The 18,930-nt window shown below is 41.1% G+C and overlaps 1 protein-coding gene across 2 annotated transcripts in view; it reads right to left on the bottom strand.

Moving 5' to 3' along the window:
• The window catches only part of mafa (MAF bZIP transcription factor a), a 76,788-nt gene extending 58,725 nt beyond the window's left edge, over positions 1–18,063 (bottom strand). For both annotated transcript variants that reach the window (XM_086286029.1, XM_086286034.1), the window contains exons 1-2: positions 16,700–18,063; positions 9,208–9,275 (exon numbers count right to left, since the gene is read on the bottom strand). In XM_086286029.1, coding sequence (XP_086142155.1) covers positions 9,248–9,275; positions 16,700–17,667 — 996 coding nt within the window. In that variant the 5' untranslated portion in view covers positions 17,668–18,063 and the 3' untranslated portion in view covers positions 9,208–9,247. The remainder of the gene's footprint in view (positions 1–9,207; positions 9,276–16,699) is intronic.
• Positions 18,064–18,930: the final 867 nt, after the last annotated feature.

Raw genomic sequence — 18,930 nt, 5'->3', positions numbered from 1 at the left:
CCCTTACTTACTGGCTTCCCAAATGGGTGCCATATTGCGGTGGCACCCGTTTACTCAAGTCAGGTTTAATGCACTTTCACGTTAAATTGTCATCAGAAGTTCCTGTTAAAATGGGCGTGTTCAAGTTGTAACTTTCTTAAGAACTAATCATCCAAATTATTGAAGGAATGAAAAAAACCCAACAAAAAGTAAATTAAAAAAATAACACACGTAAACAAATTTCTGACTTCTGTTCTTTGGCTTATTTAAAGTACGTGCACAGTTTGTTTTATTTGCATCTTTTACAACCACACTAGTTTCTCTCCTCTCCTCTGCATGTTGTGTCACTGTATGTGTATCTGTGTCAGTTTTTAGCAATGTAGGAATCTTTTCCCACACACAGCAGAACAAAGCACTCAACCCAGGTGAAACACAGTATCAAAAACCAGCTTTTAACCACAACTTATTTTAATCTATGTTGGAATATATATTAGTTAATATAAATATATTGTAACTTGACACTGCCTGTCCCCAGCAATACATCTGCTAGGTGTGAAGTAGTTACAGTTACTCGTCGCCACTCTAAGCGCTCTAATCAAGTCCGGTGAAAGATATTTAAATGATGCCTCATCTATATGTCATTCGGGCAAGCTTAATTTTTGCAGTCCACGTTTGCCCACAACATTAGTTTTATCTAATATAGTATATATACTTTTACACAAAACCCCCGTAAACAGAGACGGCATCAGGTTTCAGGCCCTGTTTAGTTTCGCTTCGCTCACCCACACTTTCTCTAGAATATGCTTCGCTCTTTCAATCTTACGCTTTTTTCTCAATCAGAATTTCCATTCAGTTAAAAGAAACAAATGCTTAACGTTTTTTCTTCTCCACCCAGGTGCAAAACAAAGAATATGAAATGATACAAATTACACGCGCATGGACACACACCACAATAAAACAAGAAACAAGGGAAGCTTTTGATCATGGCGCTTGCTTCGTGTTTGCATGTGTGACTGTGTGCCTGCATCTTTAAGTGTTTGTGCAGAGGGAAGAGCAGCAAGTGAAATGAGTTGAGCAGAGAAGAGGGAGCCCATATGGCGGTGGTTATCAGTGCGCTGTCGGTTTTCAGTCATCAGGCCCTCTGCATTTGGGTGAAGAAGAGGAGAAGGAGGAGGAGACTTATCTGGAAACCGATAAGGCGGGTCAGGCCTTTCTCAAATTATACGGAAATTATTTTAATTGCTAGTGAGAGCTGCAGAGCTTTGAATTTTATCTCCCTATTACTGTTTGCCTATGAGTGGATGCCCCCTCCTTCCCCTCTTTTTTCCTGACTCGCTTCACCTTATTGTCTATTAAGTTTTCCCTAAAAATATCTTTTTATGCACATGCAACTGTCAGCCTCCATCTGGGGCTGCTGAGCAGGGAGTGCGAAGGCTTATTTCTCAGTGTTTTAGGTGTGTGCACTTGCGTGTGCTTATAGCATCTTAATGTACACAGGCCACAATGTCAGCATTTAACACCCAGACACCATGTGACCAAGCTCTGAACCGGAAAAGTAAACCAAGAAATCTTTCCCTGGTTGATTTGTGCATGTGTGCGTGCGCGAATGCATGTCTTGTGTGTACTTGTGCTCCATGAACCAGAGAACTCAGGTCAGATGCTTCCAGTGTTGGGCTTAAAGCTGCTTTGAATGGGCCAGGCTGTGCTCATCTTCTGCCTAATCTTCCTACTCTGGTGAGTGTAGGGAGGAGGAGAAAAAATCCATAGTCTTTTCATTCTCCTGTGACCACTGTGCCTGTGACAGAGCAGCCATGGGAATGGAGATGGATACAAGCAGCCCTGCTTCTGACCTCCCTCTACTCCAACACAAGCGTAGAGATAAACAGGGCCGCAAGGATCGCTAACATCTTTCTTTCTCAGGCACACACAGACATATGCGCACACACTCATACAGGCGCAGACATCTCATTAAAGCAATAGTAGGTGAATGTTGCAACAGCAGTGTGCCACTGGGAGAGAGGTCTATTAGGGATACTATCAAGAGACGACGGAAGGAAATGAGAGTCAGTGTACAGGACTTGTGCGCATCTCATTCTGGTGTGGCATATGTGTGATGTATGTCTAATTTTGACCCGAGGGATCCAGCGAAGGAGCCAGTATTAATACTTATTGGCTGAATCATTATGATAATCTAGTGACTAGAGAGTTAATGCAAGAATTCATAGAGTAAATATCTATTACGCAAGCGCGTGTGTGTTCGCATGTGTGTGTGTTAGAGAAGGAGATAGAAAAAGACTTGTCCACATGCAATTCTATATCCATAAGTGAGAAAGACAAGAGGAACTGCTCGAGAGCATACGGCAGGCCATTCATTCTAAATTACTCTTCCTTCCCTGTATCCTGGGGATTTTTGGAGTGATATTCCTCTCCTGCTCCCTCGTTCCCTCGGCTGTCACAACCCGTCACCACAACTATTCCACTTCAGCCACAGAGACAGAGGGTAAGCTTCGTCCCTCTCCATCACCCTCCTTACACATCTCTCTCACTAATAACAGTTGTGCCATACTTGGCTGTAAGTTACTAATATTCTTTCTTTTATTCATATGGGTTTGTGTGTGTGTTTGTGTGCCTCTCTCTGTGTGTGTTTTTCCCTGTGTGTGTGTGTGTGTGTGTGTGTGTGTGTGTGTGTGTGTGTGTGTGTGTAGTGTATTATTAGTTTTAGAAGAGAACAGGAAACTAATCACGTTTTAGTTTTTGCTAACAAGAGTCTCATACTCCAGAATGTCAAAATGGAAAGTAAACAGAGAGCCATTCCTTTGGTCATGGCTTGTATCCATAGAGATCCATGTGTCTTATTATGGTTTGTCAGGGGTCATTACTGTAATTCAAGCAGACAGACGTTTATACTGAGAGAAGTACGCCATAATATTCTCTTTCTGTTTGTGTCTTTTTTTTGGTCTTAGCATCTATATGCAGCCGCTTCCGATAATGTCATCCTATACCGTTGTCCGCTTCTTGCAACCAGACACTATCAGCTGTGAACTCATCCCTCTCCTTTAATGATCAGGCCACAGAGAGGAAGAAGGAATAAAAACTAAGAGGAGTGAAGATGTTGTTCAATACATGGGGCTGTGCACGAGGGAGAGGAAAGAGCTTCCTCCGTTCTGCGAAAGACTGAGCAAACTAGGACTGTGGTTCTTTCTTCATTTTAGTTTTTTTTTTTTGCCTCAGCCACAACATTCTTTCCGAAAGGTCTCACACTGGTCCAAGCCAAAATAAAAAGAGAGCAAATGAAAAGAAAAAAGTGACCAACACGGTGTTTAACTTCACGATGTAATCTCCTGACACAAGCCTCTTTGACAGTAGTGAGACGCAGAAGCGTGCCACTCTCCCGCCTCCACACTTTAAGGTTCGTTCTCCACGCTGTGTCAGAGGGGCCTCTTTCAGGTCTCTGAGGCCATGCACTCTCCAAGAGTGACACTACCCAAATTCTGTAATTATAAGATGCAAAGAGAATTCCTCAGCCTGGTTAACCAGAACTATGAGAGACGGACAAATATTTACCCCCTCCCCACCCCTTCCTCTGTTCCTCCTCTTTTAACACGCCCCCACCTCGATAATTTAACAGTAAGAGCAACTCAGCCTTGTAAACACAATAGTTATGTCTGCGCTCACAGAGCCATGAAGCAGACATACAGGCTCCACTACCCCTGCAGCTACTACTAATACAGCTCTCCTCTCCTCTCCTCTCATGTACATATGTCATCCCTTTATAAAAGCAAAGTTTGCATATCTTTAACAGGGTGCAACTGAAGAGTGCTAAGTAATTATTACAGCTTTGTTTTCATCTTCCTCCACCATACATTCCCACATAATTTGTAATCAGTGTAAGCAAAAAGAAGCAAAACCTATTGTTGTTTAAATTAAACACACAATCTTTTAGGTCACACACACTTTTCTATATTATGTTATTTGGTTCTTCTCTGACCGAACACCAAGTCTGGACTTTCTCAAACATACACAGTTAAAATATGTTATGTCTGTTCTCACCTCCCATAAATGTCCTCTGGTTTAGTTATGGAACTGCATTTAGAATCCCGATGTTTATTTACAAAGTGTTAAATGCTCTAACTGTTTCTTCTATTACAGCACTCCTGTCCCTACATCGTAAAGGAGGGGTAGGGGCTTTGGCGTCCACGCACACCATATGTTTCTATCAGTTTAGCAAAATTAACTTAACACCCAGTTTTCTTCATGATCTTTTAAATACACCTAATCTTATCAGCTGATGTATTCTTTTTTTCACTATCAGTTTTGAGAAATATCAGTTTTGTCTAAATTGTCCAAGTTGTCTGACTGTGCATTGTGCAGCCATGTGTGAGTTTCTATTAAGTGTGCTAAATATAAAATGCTGCCTAAAAGTTCAGGCGAGTCAAGTTATGACTAACGTACGCCTGCAAAACAACAACATTAAATTGCACTTGCAACACTGTTTAACACTGAAATGATTCAGCTTGGGAGCTCTATAAAGCTGAAAGTTAGTAAGGTGTCAGGAATCTATCAGCTAATTACAAAAAAATCTGTATGTTTATTAAGGTAAAACCAAATATTGCTTTAATGGCCAAGAGAAACAGCCCTGTGGCTTGTGGCTCTAGAGCACAGACTAAACATCTAATGATGTGTGTGCATTACTAAAGCTCCCACCTGATTGCTTGTCTTAACACTTTGTAAACAGTGTGATAATATCTTAGGCCTAATATCTGTCCCTCTGCATGCATTACTGGGATCCTGGACTGATTAAATACCCTAGCATTTTAACTGAAAACAGAAAGTAAAGAAAAGTAACTTTTGGTTGGAAATTTCCTGTTTGACAGCAAGAAACTGAGAGAATTGTGTTGTTCTCGGAGGCTATTTGTGTTTGACATTAGCAGGCACGCACAATGCATTAAGCCAGGAATGTAAGTAATGTGCGCTTAGACATACGGCCCTAACTACACAGCGTCGACAGCATTGTTTAATGCACAGCAATAACTCTGTTAGCCTGTTACTTCTCATTGCTTCTCTTTCTCTCCTCCTCTTTGTCACTCTGTGTGTACATTTCTTAAATGGTGCACTATAGGGTGAAAGAGAAAAGATGAGAGAAGACACTGGAAGTCTCTTCAGAGCTATTAGCTTTGTACCATTCTGTCTCCCCCCTAGCCCTGTTGAAGCAAGATACTAAAAATATTACAGGAACATTTGATATGATGCAGTGCTACTGGACAACTTTTATTCTTGCCTTAAAAATATGTTGCCGTGTTGTGATTCAGGAGGGGACCTGAACTCTATCAGTGTAAATGCAGACTTGGCCTCCACAGAGGACCCGCACCCTGGGTGAATGACTGCAAGAGCTGCTATATGGCAGGATGAAGTGTGTTCATTTCCTTATTTATTGACTCACTTGCTTTTCTCTGAGTGTTTGAAATTAATAACAGCCAGCAGAAATCAGACAGAGGGATGAAAATCAGCACTTTCCCTGCAGTGAAGCCATTCATCAAGCTAACGAGGGGGAGAATAGAAGTGGAGAGGGGGGGAGGGAGAGTAGTGACGTTTGGAGAGGGAACAGAAAGCGGGAGGGAAGCAGGTGCAGTGTGAGGTGAAGGGAGGGAGGGAGGGAAAGTGACGCTGGGAACAGAGGGGAGGGGAAGGAAGCTAAGTTTGTTTGGGAGGAGAGTCATTTGGAGGATAGCGGGGCAGACAGAAGAGGAGGAGCTGTGTGCCACTCTATAAAGAGGAGTAGCGATAGAAAGAAGGGCAAGTTTGACATTGGAATATAAATAGAGAGGGAAGAGAGAAACAGAACGCAGGCAGGATTTCCAGAGATCAAGTCAAGAACCACCAAGTCATAACTTGAATCTGATGATGATGTGTTGATATATTTTAAAGTCCATGCCACTGCTAGTTGATAAAGAGTGAAGCCGCTGGCTTTATGGAGCTTTATAACAGCTCTTGCTCAGTGTCTGGGTTCTTCAGGCCTCTGCAAGAGGCATCAAGAACCTAGCAAAACAACACAGCAATGATATTTCCCATAACACTTTTAACAGTACAGAATAAGGAGTATACTAAACAGAACTCTTTTTCAGTGTCCCCAACTTTCATATATTATCTCTCTTCCTTTCACTGATGGGTGATGATGGGCCCGCCCTCACTTTAAAGCCTTCAACTTGTCATGGCTTTGGTCCCACGCTGCTCTGCCTCCCTACAGTCCACTAGAGACTCAACAGTATCTCACACCCAGAGTAGGGCTGACTAAGCACTTACCAGTGAGTCTCTCTTCTCAGAGTGAGAAAGGAGCGCCATGCTGAGAACTCTGCCACAGGAAAATAATTAGCAAAGTGGAGCTCTGCCCAAACACAGGCTAAATCTAGTAGCACTTCACAGTCAAATGAAACTATAAATCTCAATTCTTTTTCTTCTGTTTTTGCTTATTTGTTTGCCCCCCCCCCCCCCCCCCCCCTCAAACACACACACACACACACATATTTTTCTTAGGATACATAATTTTCACAATTACAAGTAAAATCTTTGTTTCATGATAACTTTTAATAGCATGAATTTAATCAGGGGTACTAAAACTTAGTTCAATCTCATACAGTCTTTTAATGAAAAGGCATCCATTGGAAGCTGCACATTGCTTTGCACTCGTTCTTCACGAGTCACTTCAAGCTGACAAATTTGTGATAGGTGCCTTGTGATGACGCAAACTGTGTCCATCTCACTGTACATGGATATATGTATTTTTAACTTTAAAGTTAGACCACAGTGTCTTTGGTCACCAAGGCTAAATATAGTCACCTCCTCCTGAACAGTCTCCAGTTTCTCACTCCTTTCCAAGAGGCAGGTGGAGCAGATAGAAGGGGGGGAAGGTGGGATAGCACCCAGTCTTGAATAAATCATCCCACAACTTTTGACCCATATGGAGGAGGTTGTTTTTATACTTCACACTGCCCCCCTTCTCTCCATGGCCTCTGCACCCCTCTGTCCCATTCATTTTCTCCCCCACATGACAGGTTAATCTGGATCGATTTCATCTGCCCTCAACGACTGAGACCAACATCCTGGCACCCAGAAATAGAGCACACTGTGACGGATTCGCCTCCTACTAACCATTACCGTTAACAAGCAACTCTAAGAAGGGGTGGGCAAGAGAAGATGTTTTGGGAAGTTTAAAAACAACATAATTTACTGCACAGAGGAAAAACACAGATGTGAAGAAACGAAAGACACTTGATAAGATGGGAAATTGAACAGTGCGATGAGCTGTGGTATGTGGGTGATGCTGCTTCAGTAGGTTTCACCCAAACCACGTTGTCATACAATGGTCACATGACTGTATGCTGTATCTTTATGTGAGCACAAACACTCACACACACACACACACACACACACACACACACACACACACACACACACACACACACACACACACACACACAGACCTTTCCCCCCCAATCTATATTTGCACTTTCTCACAGCCTCTTACACTGCATATACACACACCTGGCATTTTATCTTTGTCAGCATATTCTGGGTCCTTCAGCTCCCTACTGGGCTCTCAACTCCAGTGTCTCTTTGCATGGCAATCCCCTGAGCTGTGCCTACCTTTACAACACACAGGAAAAGCACACTGGCAGGTAGTTTTATACCAATGTTAACCTCTATTTACAGTATCTTCATACCAGCTCTGCATCTTGTGGCGTAAATACATTTGTGCCTGGGAAAATCTTTTTCTTCTAGGATTAGTTAGGTAGAGGCGCAGTGACATAGTGTCCTGGTGGCAGTCCAGGCTCGAGTCAGGACACTGTTTCCCCAGGCAAGGACACCAAGACCTGGCTCTCCGTCTCCATCACTCAGCTTGTCCTCCTGGAGCTACGTGGCCAGACTGCTCATCACCCCCCCCCCATTCTTCATATGCATGGATTTGCATAAAACAAAGACATGGCTCTGCCTGGAATGTCTGCCATGGTTGAAACTGCTAAGAATGGGATCGACCAGACCACACCGCACGCAGCACCTCTAAGTTCAGCTGGCAGGTTGTCAGAGCACAACATCAGCATAGCGCATGGCAGGAGAACCGAGATTTACGAGGCCGCGTAAGATAGACACCCTCATGGTTTTCCACTTTAATTCGTTTAACATCCGTTCCCATGGCATTGTTTATATTCGACACCCCTTAGCAGTGAGCAGAGGGCACCTAATTCACAGTGATGACGTGGGAGGAGAATCAGAGCACTTAAAACACTTCATCTAAAGATGATTTGTCCTTGTCTTCCCTGATGGCTTTTGTCCTGCTTCCCCTCCTGAAGTTAAGTGGATCTGGCGAAAGGCCAGCTACTGATCCCGCTCCCCACTTAGAGACAATCAAGTAAATAACAGCAGATACAAATACATGTACACAAGCACACACGCACACACTTACAGTATATTCTTCTTTACGTTGGTGGAAAAAGTTAGAATGCAAGTGCTCTTTCATTCTTATGTGTCATGATGAAGCACATTGCAGCTGTTTGCTTTGGAACAATCAGTGAAACCATTACAGGAACATTTGGGTTTGCAATATACATTCTCCCAGGTTGCCCTTTGTCTCTGCAAATTGATATCAAGATTCAAATCTTATTTTTCACTCTTTGTCACTGGTGCAAAACACGAACATATAATTTGCATTTGAATGAGTGGCTCTAATCTGCCGGTTGTCCTGATCGGGGATGACTCAAAACTTCATGTGTCGTGTGATTTTTCTTCTCCATGGATAAAATAAGGTATGATAATGGATACGATATCAAGGAACGTTATTGCATCAGGGAGATAGATGTAGAGAGATATTGCCAACATTAAGAAGGTGTGTGCTCTTTAGCATATACAATGCATTATGTATCCATTATAAAAAGCTTACAGACATGCATTATGTTTTAAAACATTCAGTAGCATATGTGGTGACTATTTTCTCCGTTTAATATGACTGCCTGATATTAATGAATAGTTAATATGGATTTAATTGTGTAGTGCTATAAATGAAAAATGCATACCACAAATAATACTTGTATAACACAGCTATGTTTGGTAGCATGTGCAAAGCTGTGGTATTTTTCTAAAGAAGGAATATTTTGTAAACTCAACAAATCTGATATTGCTCACTATTATTAAGCAGAAAATGTAAAAAAAAAAAGGCCAAAGTTATCAGACATTTACCTCAAGAATCCTCAAGGGCACGGAGGGATGGTGCTTGAAATCACAGATGGAGAAATTTTCTTGATGACCTGAAGAAGCAGAAAAGATTGGACAAACAGATCAGATAAATTAATATCAGCGTAAATATGCTTGGTGTCACCTTTTCACCCTCTTCCCTTCTGTCTGCATCAGACACGGATACACACAAGAAGGCCCACACAAACAATCACAAAGAAACAAGCAGACTCATTCTGAGCAAGATTCACTCTCACCTTGTCTCTTTGGTGAAATACACTACATGTATCATAGTAAATGTTTGATGCTGGGGGAATTGTAAAAATTTACATGCAAATAGATTCTACAGGCGGAACCCATGCATCAAAACACAAGAGACAAAACTAAAATATCTAAGCGTACGTACGGCGTGCCATCACACAGACAAGGCAAAATAGATTTTTTTTCTTTTTTTTTTGTAGAGGCATTTATTTCTGTTCATCTCATTCAGTTGAATAATGAATTGTTCTAACAGGGGAGGAATCGTGGCAAATAAAAAAGAGAGGGATAAAGTCTTGTTTCCTTGCTACCTTGTGACTGAAACTTTCAGAAGTACCCTGGCAAAACATACAAAAGTGGGCATGTTTCTTTAGGCGGGTCCAAATACAGTTCATATCCCCTATAAATGTTGCAGCACAAGTAAAAACATTAGCTCAGCTCTTAGCTCCCTTTGCAGATTCCAAGCCGGGCCGATTTAAAGTTCCTGGAAAATAACAGCGGTGGAAGTAATTTGCCTGTACGCTACTGTGAGAGAAATTTTAAATCACTGGATTTTCAAATAAATGCCACATAGAACTGGCACAAAAGCAGTGAGGCAGCTGTTGTGATGACAGATGTTAAGAAAAAAACAAAAAACCCCAAAAGGCTCCTAATGGTGCTAAACTGTGATCAGCAGCCAATCAGCTGACAAATCATATCACCTGTTAGATATAGCAGGATATTATCTTTTTCATGTCTTAGGTTTGCTTTATTTCACCTGTCATTCAAGGTGAAAGTACTGAAAGTGTAAAAATACATATGCTGAGATATGACTTGGACTTACCTAAACAACAAAATTGCACTTACATCTATGCTCCATGTGTATCGCTCTGCATGCAGCTCCCTATTTCATACTGATCTGCTTTAAAAGTTACACCTGAGGAACCAAAGGAATGGACTTAAATGTGTAGAAAACAAAAACATTTGTGGAGCACAGAGGGATTTCACTCATGTAGCTAGATTTTTAGTGGGAGAAATTTCACAAACATATGCCCGTTTGAAGGACTGTGTGTCTCACTTTTTCTTTTACTCCGTTACCTCTTGCTTTAGCGCTGCTGCATTTATTTAAGTCACAGGCTCTTGGTTTGGGTCCATTTACAGACATATAAAATTACTCCAGCAAATCCCTACCACCTCATTACCAACATAACCTGCAGCCAGTCTTTCAAGGACGACTCTCTAATGACACCACATGTATCAGCTTAATGTCTATTTGAAGCAAGCTTTCTGCCACAAAAGAAAGAAAGAAATGTACAGACATCATCGACAGCAAAGTGTAAAGTGTAAGTATTGATGCTTGGCATTTATTTATTCCCAGTGAACTGCACTATTGCACCATTCCTCTCTTATACGATTGTACTATTCCTCTCTTCTACACTATGAATGTGAGAATAATGTTCCTTTTTTGTTTCTCTACTTAGACAGACCATTCACAGATGTGGCTGCCACCTGGTTGTGTTGAGACACATGACTGCCACTGCTGCTGCACATCCTCTCTCCAATCTTCTGTCGACAGTGGTTTTTATCCACAACCAAACTCATATAAAACATTTTCTAACTGTTGAAAATGAAAATAGTAAAAATGAAAAACAGAAGCAAATTCCATGCAAAGGTAGGACGAACAAATGTGAAAATGCAAAGAAAAAAAAAGAAAGATCTTATTCCATTTATTTAGGATTTCTCATCACACTAAGACAGATTAGAAAAATATGTTTTCAAAAAACACAGTTGAAACTTGGCACTTTTGATATTTTGTGAGTCTTTATTAACCCCAGTTGTGTAAAATGTGACAGAAAGCCACAGCTTAACACACCCACTCTGAGTCAGTTGATATTTAAGACAGGAACAATGAATTTACCCCATGTACGACTGGCTGCTTTGTTTTGCAACACCCACAATGAAATGGTTGAATGAAGTGGGTGTGAGAACAAGATTAAATGTTCACCATGTGTGCCACAAATACTACCAGACTCAGAGTAAATAAATAAATAAATGAATACATGAAAATAATCAGAATGAATGGCAGCGTGAAAATAAACCTGGCCAGCTTAAGCCAAGTGCCACTGCCCTTCACAGCATATTTAATAGACACTTTTCCTGCACCCTGTATTTAAACTCCTTTTGTATGTGTGCTATTATAGTATAGTATTATTATATAATCTTTTCACAGTCAAAAATATATTATTTGTTTTCTTGCGATTCAAAAAATGTAAAGACAGGAGTGAAATATAGGATGTTAATAATTAAAAAATATATATAGCAGGGAGTTGTGCTGAATTTACTGGATACTATCCTATGTCGGATGTGTGTGTACATCTCATTCATTGGGTTCTGGGCAGAGGAAATGAGCATGAGTTCCCCAGGGCAGGGATTACTCTAATGACTTTGAGAGCAGCCTTGTGCGCTGTAACTTTTGACCTCTGCTCATCCTCTTTGACAAAAAACACAACAAGAGAAATACACATGCATGCACACACACGGATTCATGCATCTACACCTACAAACACATACATGACATACCGTGCGAAACAGCAAGACAAAAAGATTTGCTCCAATTGTTCCTCTGGCACTTTCTAAAGCCTGTAAGAATTCAAACCCCCAACCGGCTCTTATTTTTGGTTGTGTCGACTGGCGTACTGGTACTTAACTGAACATTGTGCTGCATCTTATGCTGTCAACCTGCATAGCGCCAGCGTTCCACATGAGTGTCTCGCTGGAAGATCGATCATTTTATCACTTACATAACCGCTGCGTACGGGCACCACAGATATAAGAGGAAACATCTTTTTACAAATTAGATCTGTCTTCGCAAAAAATGCCATTTAGCTCGGGGACTCGACTGTTTGAGTCACACACACAGAGAAGCACAAGTAACACTATGGTCTGAAACAAAAGAATGGAGCAAATCTATTCTTTTGTTTTCGTATTGTAAGTTGGTGAGTGTGTTTTCATGTTTAGTATGCGTGCGGTGACTGTGTTTTAGTGGATGGACATTAGAGGTCTAAATGATCTGTTCCAATGAGGAAACAATCAAACTAAATAAGTTTAAGAGTCTTATAAAGAAGCCCCTAGCAAAAAACAAATGTTCATTTTTTACATGCCACTCAAAACACATCAAAAAACCCACTGCACTGAAAGCATGGTTTAAAGAGAGGCAGAAAAGAAGAGACTCTTAAGCAAAGAGGAAATTATTTCCTCTTTGAAATGGCAAATACAAAAACATGTCTTTTAAATGAGGGGAAAAGCAAATGATTATCCTCTCTAAAGTAATTTCATACATTGTTGTGGTTAATGTGACATATCAGACTATAACGGTACTACTGCTTTAGATGTAATTAGATAAATTGAGGAAGAAGGAGAACGGCTTGGCTGTAAATTGCATGGTGTGTACATGCTAAGACCCAACACTGGCACAGCTGCACAGAGCTACACTCACAATTTATCATCTTTACATCGCAGGAGCCACTGGCCCACACCACTATTAATCATCAGCAAAATCATTTAATTCAGCCCAAGCCTGACTATTGTCTCAGCTTCTCCCCTCACTCTGGGCAAATCAGCCACCACAGCAGCAGTGCACACCTCAGATCTTGGGTTAAAACTGTCTTTCTCCCTCTCCCTCTCTCTCCTTTTTGATGAGCTGTGTAGCACATCATCATTGGCAGATGGCGCAGAAGCTTGCTTTTTTGCAAATTTAACAAGTATGAAATTTATAATGGCAAAGACTACGAACGGTTGAGCACTTACTGCTTTAACACACTGACAGTGCGGTTCATTTTTATGAAAGGCGTTTTTTTGTCTGTATCCGTTGGACACTGATAATCTGTGGCTAAACTGCAAAACAGAAGACAAATCCAGATTGAATCTGTCTTCAGAAACTGTAGCGTTTCCTCAAAGTGTATTTTGGCACGTTGGTCTTCCTGTTTCAACAAACAAATTGTTCCGAATGCCCCACAAGCCTATTCCTTGTGAACTCAGCAAAGAACTTTTCCTCTTGTCTTTCTGGAAAGTGGCAAGTTTAGTTCGTGTCCAAGTGCAGTCCAAAAGTTATGTTAAAAAGAAAATCAGCATATGATGTAAAAACACCAAATGCAATGCAAGATTGGGTACAGCAGAGCAGAGACTCTTCTGCTAACCACAGTGGCTGACATAAATTGGCACCTTCTCCAGCGCCCCCTCACATGCCTGACATGGCTGTGCCCTCCGTGCGCCCCGTCTCCCACAGCATGTTTGCTTCAGGCCAACGTCCAGACCCACTGACAAAAAGGAAAGAGCTGGATGAAACTGAGAAAGCCAAACGATGACATGCTAATGACTGTAAGTGCAGAGTGTCCGAGAAACACGGTAAGCGGGCACAACAGATAAGTAAGCAAAGAATGTGTAAAAAGGGTAAGTGAAGGGTACAAATATGGAGCATGCATCATGCACAGCCACAAGAAACTCACAGTGTTGTCATTATTACATACTGCCACTCAAGGAAACACACACACACACACACATTCAGATTTACACCTAAGTCCAAATACACGCTTGCATACTCCCACATGAAGCAGCACTTAAGACAAGCACACACATATGCACAAATAGAAAGGCTCACACATGACCAGACTGTTCATAATAATGTTAACATGATTTATCAGACATAAAATCAAATTGGACTTCTGCAAATAAAAATGAGGATGAAGTTCATGAACTGAGATGCAAACACAATATTTCTAACACTTATTTTTTTGATTATAATGATAGAATCACGTTGGACTTTAAATGAAAAATGTCAGCAGGTAAGGTCTGTTTCTCCTTTTTAGGATCATCATCATAGGAAATAATAAATACATATATTTTTATTTGGTGTTAATTCATGGATTGTGAAGAAACATGCGTCTCTATCATTCAACAGACTGTCAAAGCAGAAATGTTTAATTAGCTGCACGCCACTGTGAGTTATTGTTATTATTATTAGGCTTCATTAAGTTACTGCAACAATGGACTTGCATCTCTACATTTTACTGTTTTTTTTTACACTGCCAGCCTGAATTGCTTTCCTTAAATGTTCAATTCATTCCTGTTTCTGATTCTTCCAAAATGGTGTAAGAAGCTCTTACTAAATTAATTCTGGCAGAAACGCCTTAAAAAGAGGGTAACAAGACCCCTATAAGCAGTGTTAAAATGTGGGGCAGTAATATGGAGATGACATGTTTTCTAGTTTCATTTCTGTGTGTTTCACTCACAAACAACAAAGAGTCTCAGGACAACTCAAAAGAAAAGTGAGAAACTTATTGAAGACAATTACATACATTTATTGCATATCATTTAATTGTATGAAATGAGAAACGAGCACATATGAACATCACATATGGTTAGTGAATGAAATAATTTTGCACAGCAAAATATATATATATATATGTATATATATACTATATGTAAGATGAAAGATTAATTAACATATTTTCAAAATTTATTGGCGAATGGTACTCCCCCCTTTTATACATGCAGGGTGACACTCCCTGACGATCTAATAATGTCCGGACATTATAGATTAGAATAATTACTTATTGCTTTGCAAATGTTTACGTTTATTTAAGAGAAAACAACAGTATACCCTGAACTGATGCTAATATCTCCAAATGATACGACTAAGTCGTAAACGAATGTCAGATCTATCTTCTTGGGAGATGGAAAGCTAATTTTCCACATGACATTTTTTTAGTGCATTTCTGTTCAGAATAAGTCAGTTCAATCAAGAAACACATTTTCAAAAGCACAGTAATTTACTTAGACTTGTGAGAATTGTCTTCTCCAAATATACTTTTTCTTAATATAGTTATTTAAAATATAATAATAAAATGTGTGTCGGACACCAGATCTCTCACACTTCGGTTTATAGCACATGCTGCAAAAGCGCTGTTTTATGCACTGCACAATACTGCTCACTGTATAAATTGGAGCCGAGCCAATTTCTCTTAATCAGTGTTAAAAATAGTTTTGGGCAGCAATCTTATTATTAATTATCCTAGAAATCTATATGACATAAGCTGTAGCACATGATATCTTTTGCATCATAGATTATAAAACTTTGTCTTTAAATTACGCTTTAAAAATTATTCAAATGATGACAAATGCACAATGGAATATATTTAAATAACAACATAGGCTTAGCAACAGACTAAACTTCCAGGAAATTGACTGGTAATTTCCTTCATACTGAAGTCTTTTCTTTTTCCCCTCGCACCAGGGTCCCCGCCGACAAACTTCCACCAGGAATGCCAGCGCATTCACTGCAGTCTTATGACAGCCGATGGTGGTGCACTTCAACACAGCTGAAATGCACCACTACAGGGGGTGGGAAGTCCTGTCACTTTTTTGTCTCTGTCCCAAAAAAGTGAGGAGGCCTAAATGAAGTATGAGTGCCATGCTGGAGTCATCCGACAAAATAGGACATCTTCAAGCATAGAAAGAAAAACCATACATGTCCAGCATGCAGGGCAGTTCAATAACACATCTCTTTAAAACAATGAAGAGTTTGTAATGGATACAGTCTTTTGTTGCTCCACACAATAACAAGCAAACGCATGAGATGAGGTGGCGTCAAACGGCAGGCTTGCAATCCTCCAAGTTTGGCAGACAAAAAAAATAAAAAATAAAAAAAGGAGAAAGAAAGAAAAAAAGGAAAAAACATACTGTCGATGGATGCACTTTTGATAAGAATCTGTACACTGAATCAAAACTAAAATGATGAAAAAGGGCCAAGTTGATGAACTTCAAAGGAGTATACTTAGTGCTTGCATGCACACTTGGTATACTGCGGCATAAAGTTGGATCAACTTTCAAATATCAAACACTGCAAATCTAATGAACAGAGATGAAAAAAAATCTTGACAGACAAACTATGTGTAATATACTGAGTATGATAGCAAAAAGTAGAAAGTTTTCTCAATACGCCTCTTCTAGATTAAAAAAAAATGCGGATAACAAAGCCCTCCAAATCTACAGCAGTGGTAGAATGGAGGGAACTTATTTTCAAAAAAAAAAAAAATGTAATAAAAAAAAATCAAAAAGTTGATAAATTAGTTCTTCATCTAGGCATATAGTGGGATTTGCGTCAAGTAAATAATAAAAAAAAAAGTTTCAGAATGAAAACTTTTTACGCGGGGTGAGTTATTCATCTGATATAGTTTTATTTCGCGATAATGTCGAAACTCACATGAAAAACTCCGGAGATGAAGGGTTGTTGTCACTGCTGGATCCGTTTTCTCTGAAGCCGTTGCTGATGAGCTTCTCATACTTTTCTTTGTACGCGTCCCTCTCCCGGACCAGCCTGGAGATCTCTTGCTTTAGGTGCTCGACTTGCTGCAGGAGTTGTGTCTTCTCTCCCTCCAGGACGTGCCGCTGCTGAACTCGCTTGAACCGGCAGGACTGAGCGTAGCCTCTGTTCTTTAGGGTCCTCCTCTTCTGTTTCAATCTGATCACCTCTTCTTTGCTGACCCCCCGTAGCTGCCGGTTGAGCTCCCGCACTGACATGGTCACCAGCTGCTCGTCTGAGAAACGCTCCTCCAAGCGCATGTGTGGGTGATTTGTCCCAGAAGTGCCGTTGGACTGGACGCCCGGTGCCTGGTGGTGGCTGCTGCTGTGGTGGTGATGGTGGTGGTGGTGGTGTTGCGCTCCGTTCTGAGCGGCTGCCGCAGCAATTACTGCCGACACCACCGCCGCGGCGGACCCCATCTCTTCCCCGGCCATGGTGCTTCCTCCTCCGGCTGCACCAGCAAACTGCTGGCCCCTGGCATAGCCATCGAAAGACTGGAGCTGATGACTGCTGTTGATCAGCGCCTCGACCGCGTCTTCGGGGCTGAAGCCCAGCGCCTCTGGATTCAGCTGCTGTTGATAACCGGACATCCAGTAGAAATCCTCAATGTGTGTCTTCTGCTCACTCCCCGAGCCCGGACTGGGCGCCGAGAAGCTTGGGGAAGGGGGCACCGAGCTGCAAGGCGTGCTCATCGGGGTGGAAGACAAGGATCCCCCGGCGATAAGGCGACTGCACTGGCTGATGTTGCGATCGGGCTCCACCGGCTCCTTTTTCACTTCAAACTTCATCAGATCGAAGTCATTAACATATTCCATGGCCAGGGGACTGGTGGGCAGGTCGGAGTTGCTCATTGCCAGCTCTGATGCCATCCTCTTGCTGCTGACAGTCCTCCAAACGGGGTGAAGAGCAGCTGTCAAACTGGGTTGGTTGGGAAGAACGTGAGCCAGTTTGATTTTTACGCGTTTGTCTTGAAACTGAAAAAAAAATTAGGTTTTCGGCGTCCTTTTTGCAGGCGTGTGTGAGTAGAGTTTCTTTGCAGAGTCTATTGCACTGACACACCAGTGCCGCGCGTACGAGTAGCGGAGTCCTTTTTCAGCATGTGAAATTCGGCGGTTTTGGATTTCAAACATTTAACACTTTACGGGGTCTTCATGAATACATTGCGCACGCGGAGAGGGAAACACACCGAAAGTCAGGGAGTAAAAGCTCACTTGCACGTTCTAACCCGCTGTCTGGTGGGGCGATTTTTTAGTGGGATCACACAGCAGATGAGTTTAAGCATTGTAGCCGCTCTGACGTCAGGCTGGAAATGGGAAATTGACTCGGACGACGAGCCAATAGGGTCGCACACTCTAACAGCTAATTAACATATTAGTAGCCCAGAGAAACAAAACTTTTATCTACCGTCAATGGACACCAGCTGACTGTCAGTCGGAGCATAGATCCTTTTGTTCTTTTTATCGTAATTTCGATTTCATTTTATTTATTCATTTATTTATTTATTACTTTAATTTTTCGAAGTATGAGTTGTAAGTGGAACGAAACAGAGCATGCTCTAAATTAATTACAAAACGGAGTTGTAATGCTTGACATATAGAAAAAAGAGATAAAGCAATCATAAAACAGACCTTATATAGTTCGCGTAACCCTGTAGCATAAACTGGTTATACATTTTAAGACATAAGTCTTAATCTTGCGAACATTACCTGAACAAAACCCGTCCACTTCCTAATGGCAATGTCTGTTATTTGTCTGAATGTACAGCACAATTAAAACCTAGAAACTATGTTTTATCAACTAAATATAAAACAAAAGTGGCATGTAAGAAGCTGCGCGGTAACTTGACAAAAAAAGGAAAAAAAAATATGAAAGGCGGATTGAAGAGGTTGTCATGTTTTCGCACACCATTGTAAAACTCAACACTGCCACCTTTTGGGCACGCTAGTGAAAGGGATTCCCCTCCCCATCCAGTCCACACAATCTTCGAAGAGTTGAAAGTTGAATGAAACATATACTGTTTGCAAAACACAAACACATGTACACGGTCCGAGTGTCGTTGTTTTCTTCACTTCAGTAGGAAAAAGACACGGTACCCCGACTGAATTTCAAACATCTTACATAACAAAGTCAAT

The sequence above is a fragment of the Aulonocara sp. 'chitande type north' Nkhata Bay genome, linkage group LG1 (assembly GCF_057382095.1).
Source record: "Aulonocara sp. 'chitande type north' Nkhata Bay isolate Kocher_YH1m ecotype deep benthic linkage group LG1, A_spYH_male_GT1.1, whole genome shotgun sequence".
Classification (NCBI taxonomy): domain Eukaryota; kingdom Metazoa; phylum Chordata; class Actinopteri; order Cichliformes; family Cichlidae; genus Aulonocara; species Aulonocara sp. 'chitande type north' Nkhata Bay.
The sequence above is the reverse complement of the archived record's forward strand: the minus strand, read 5'-3'. Positions and strand labels throughout refer to the sequence as shown.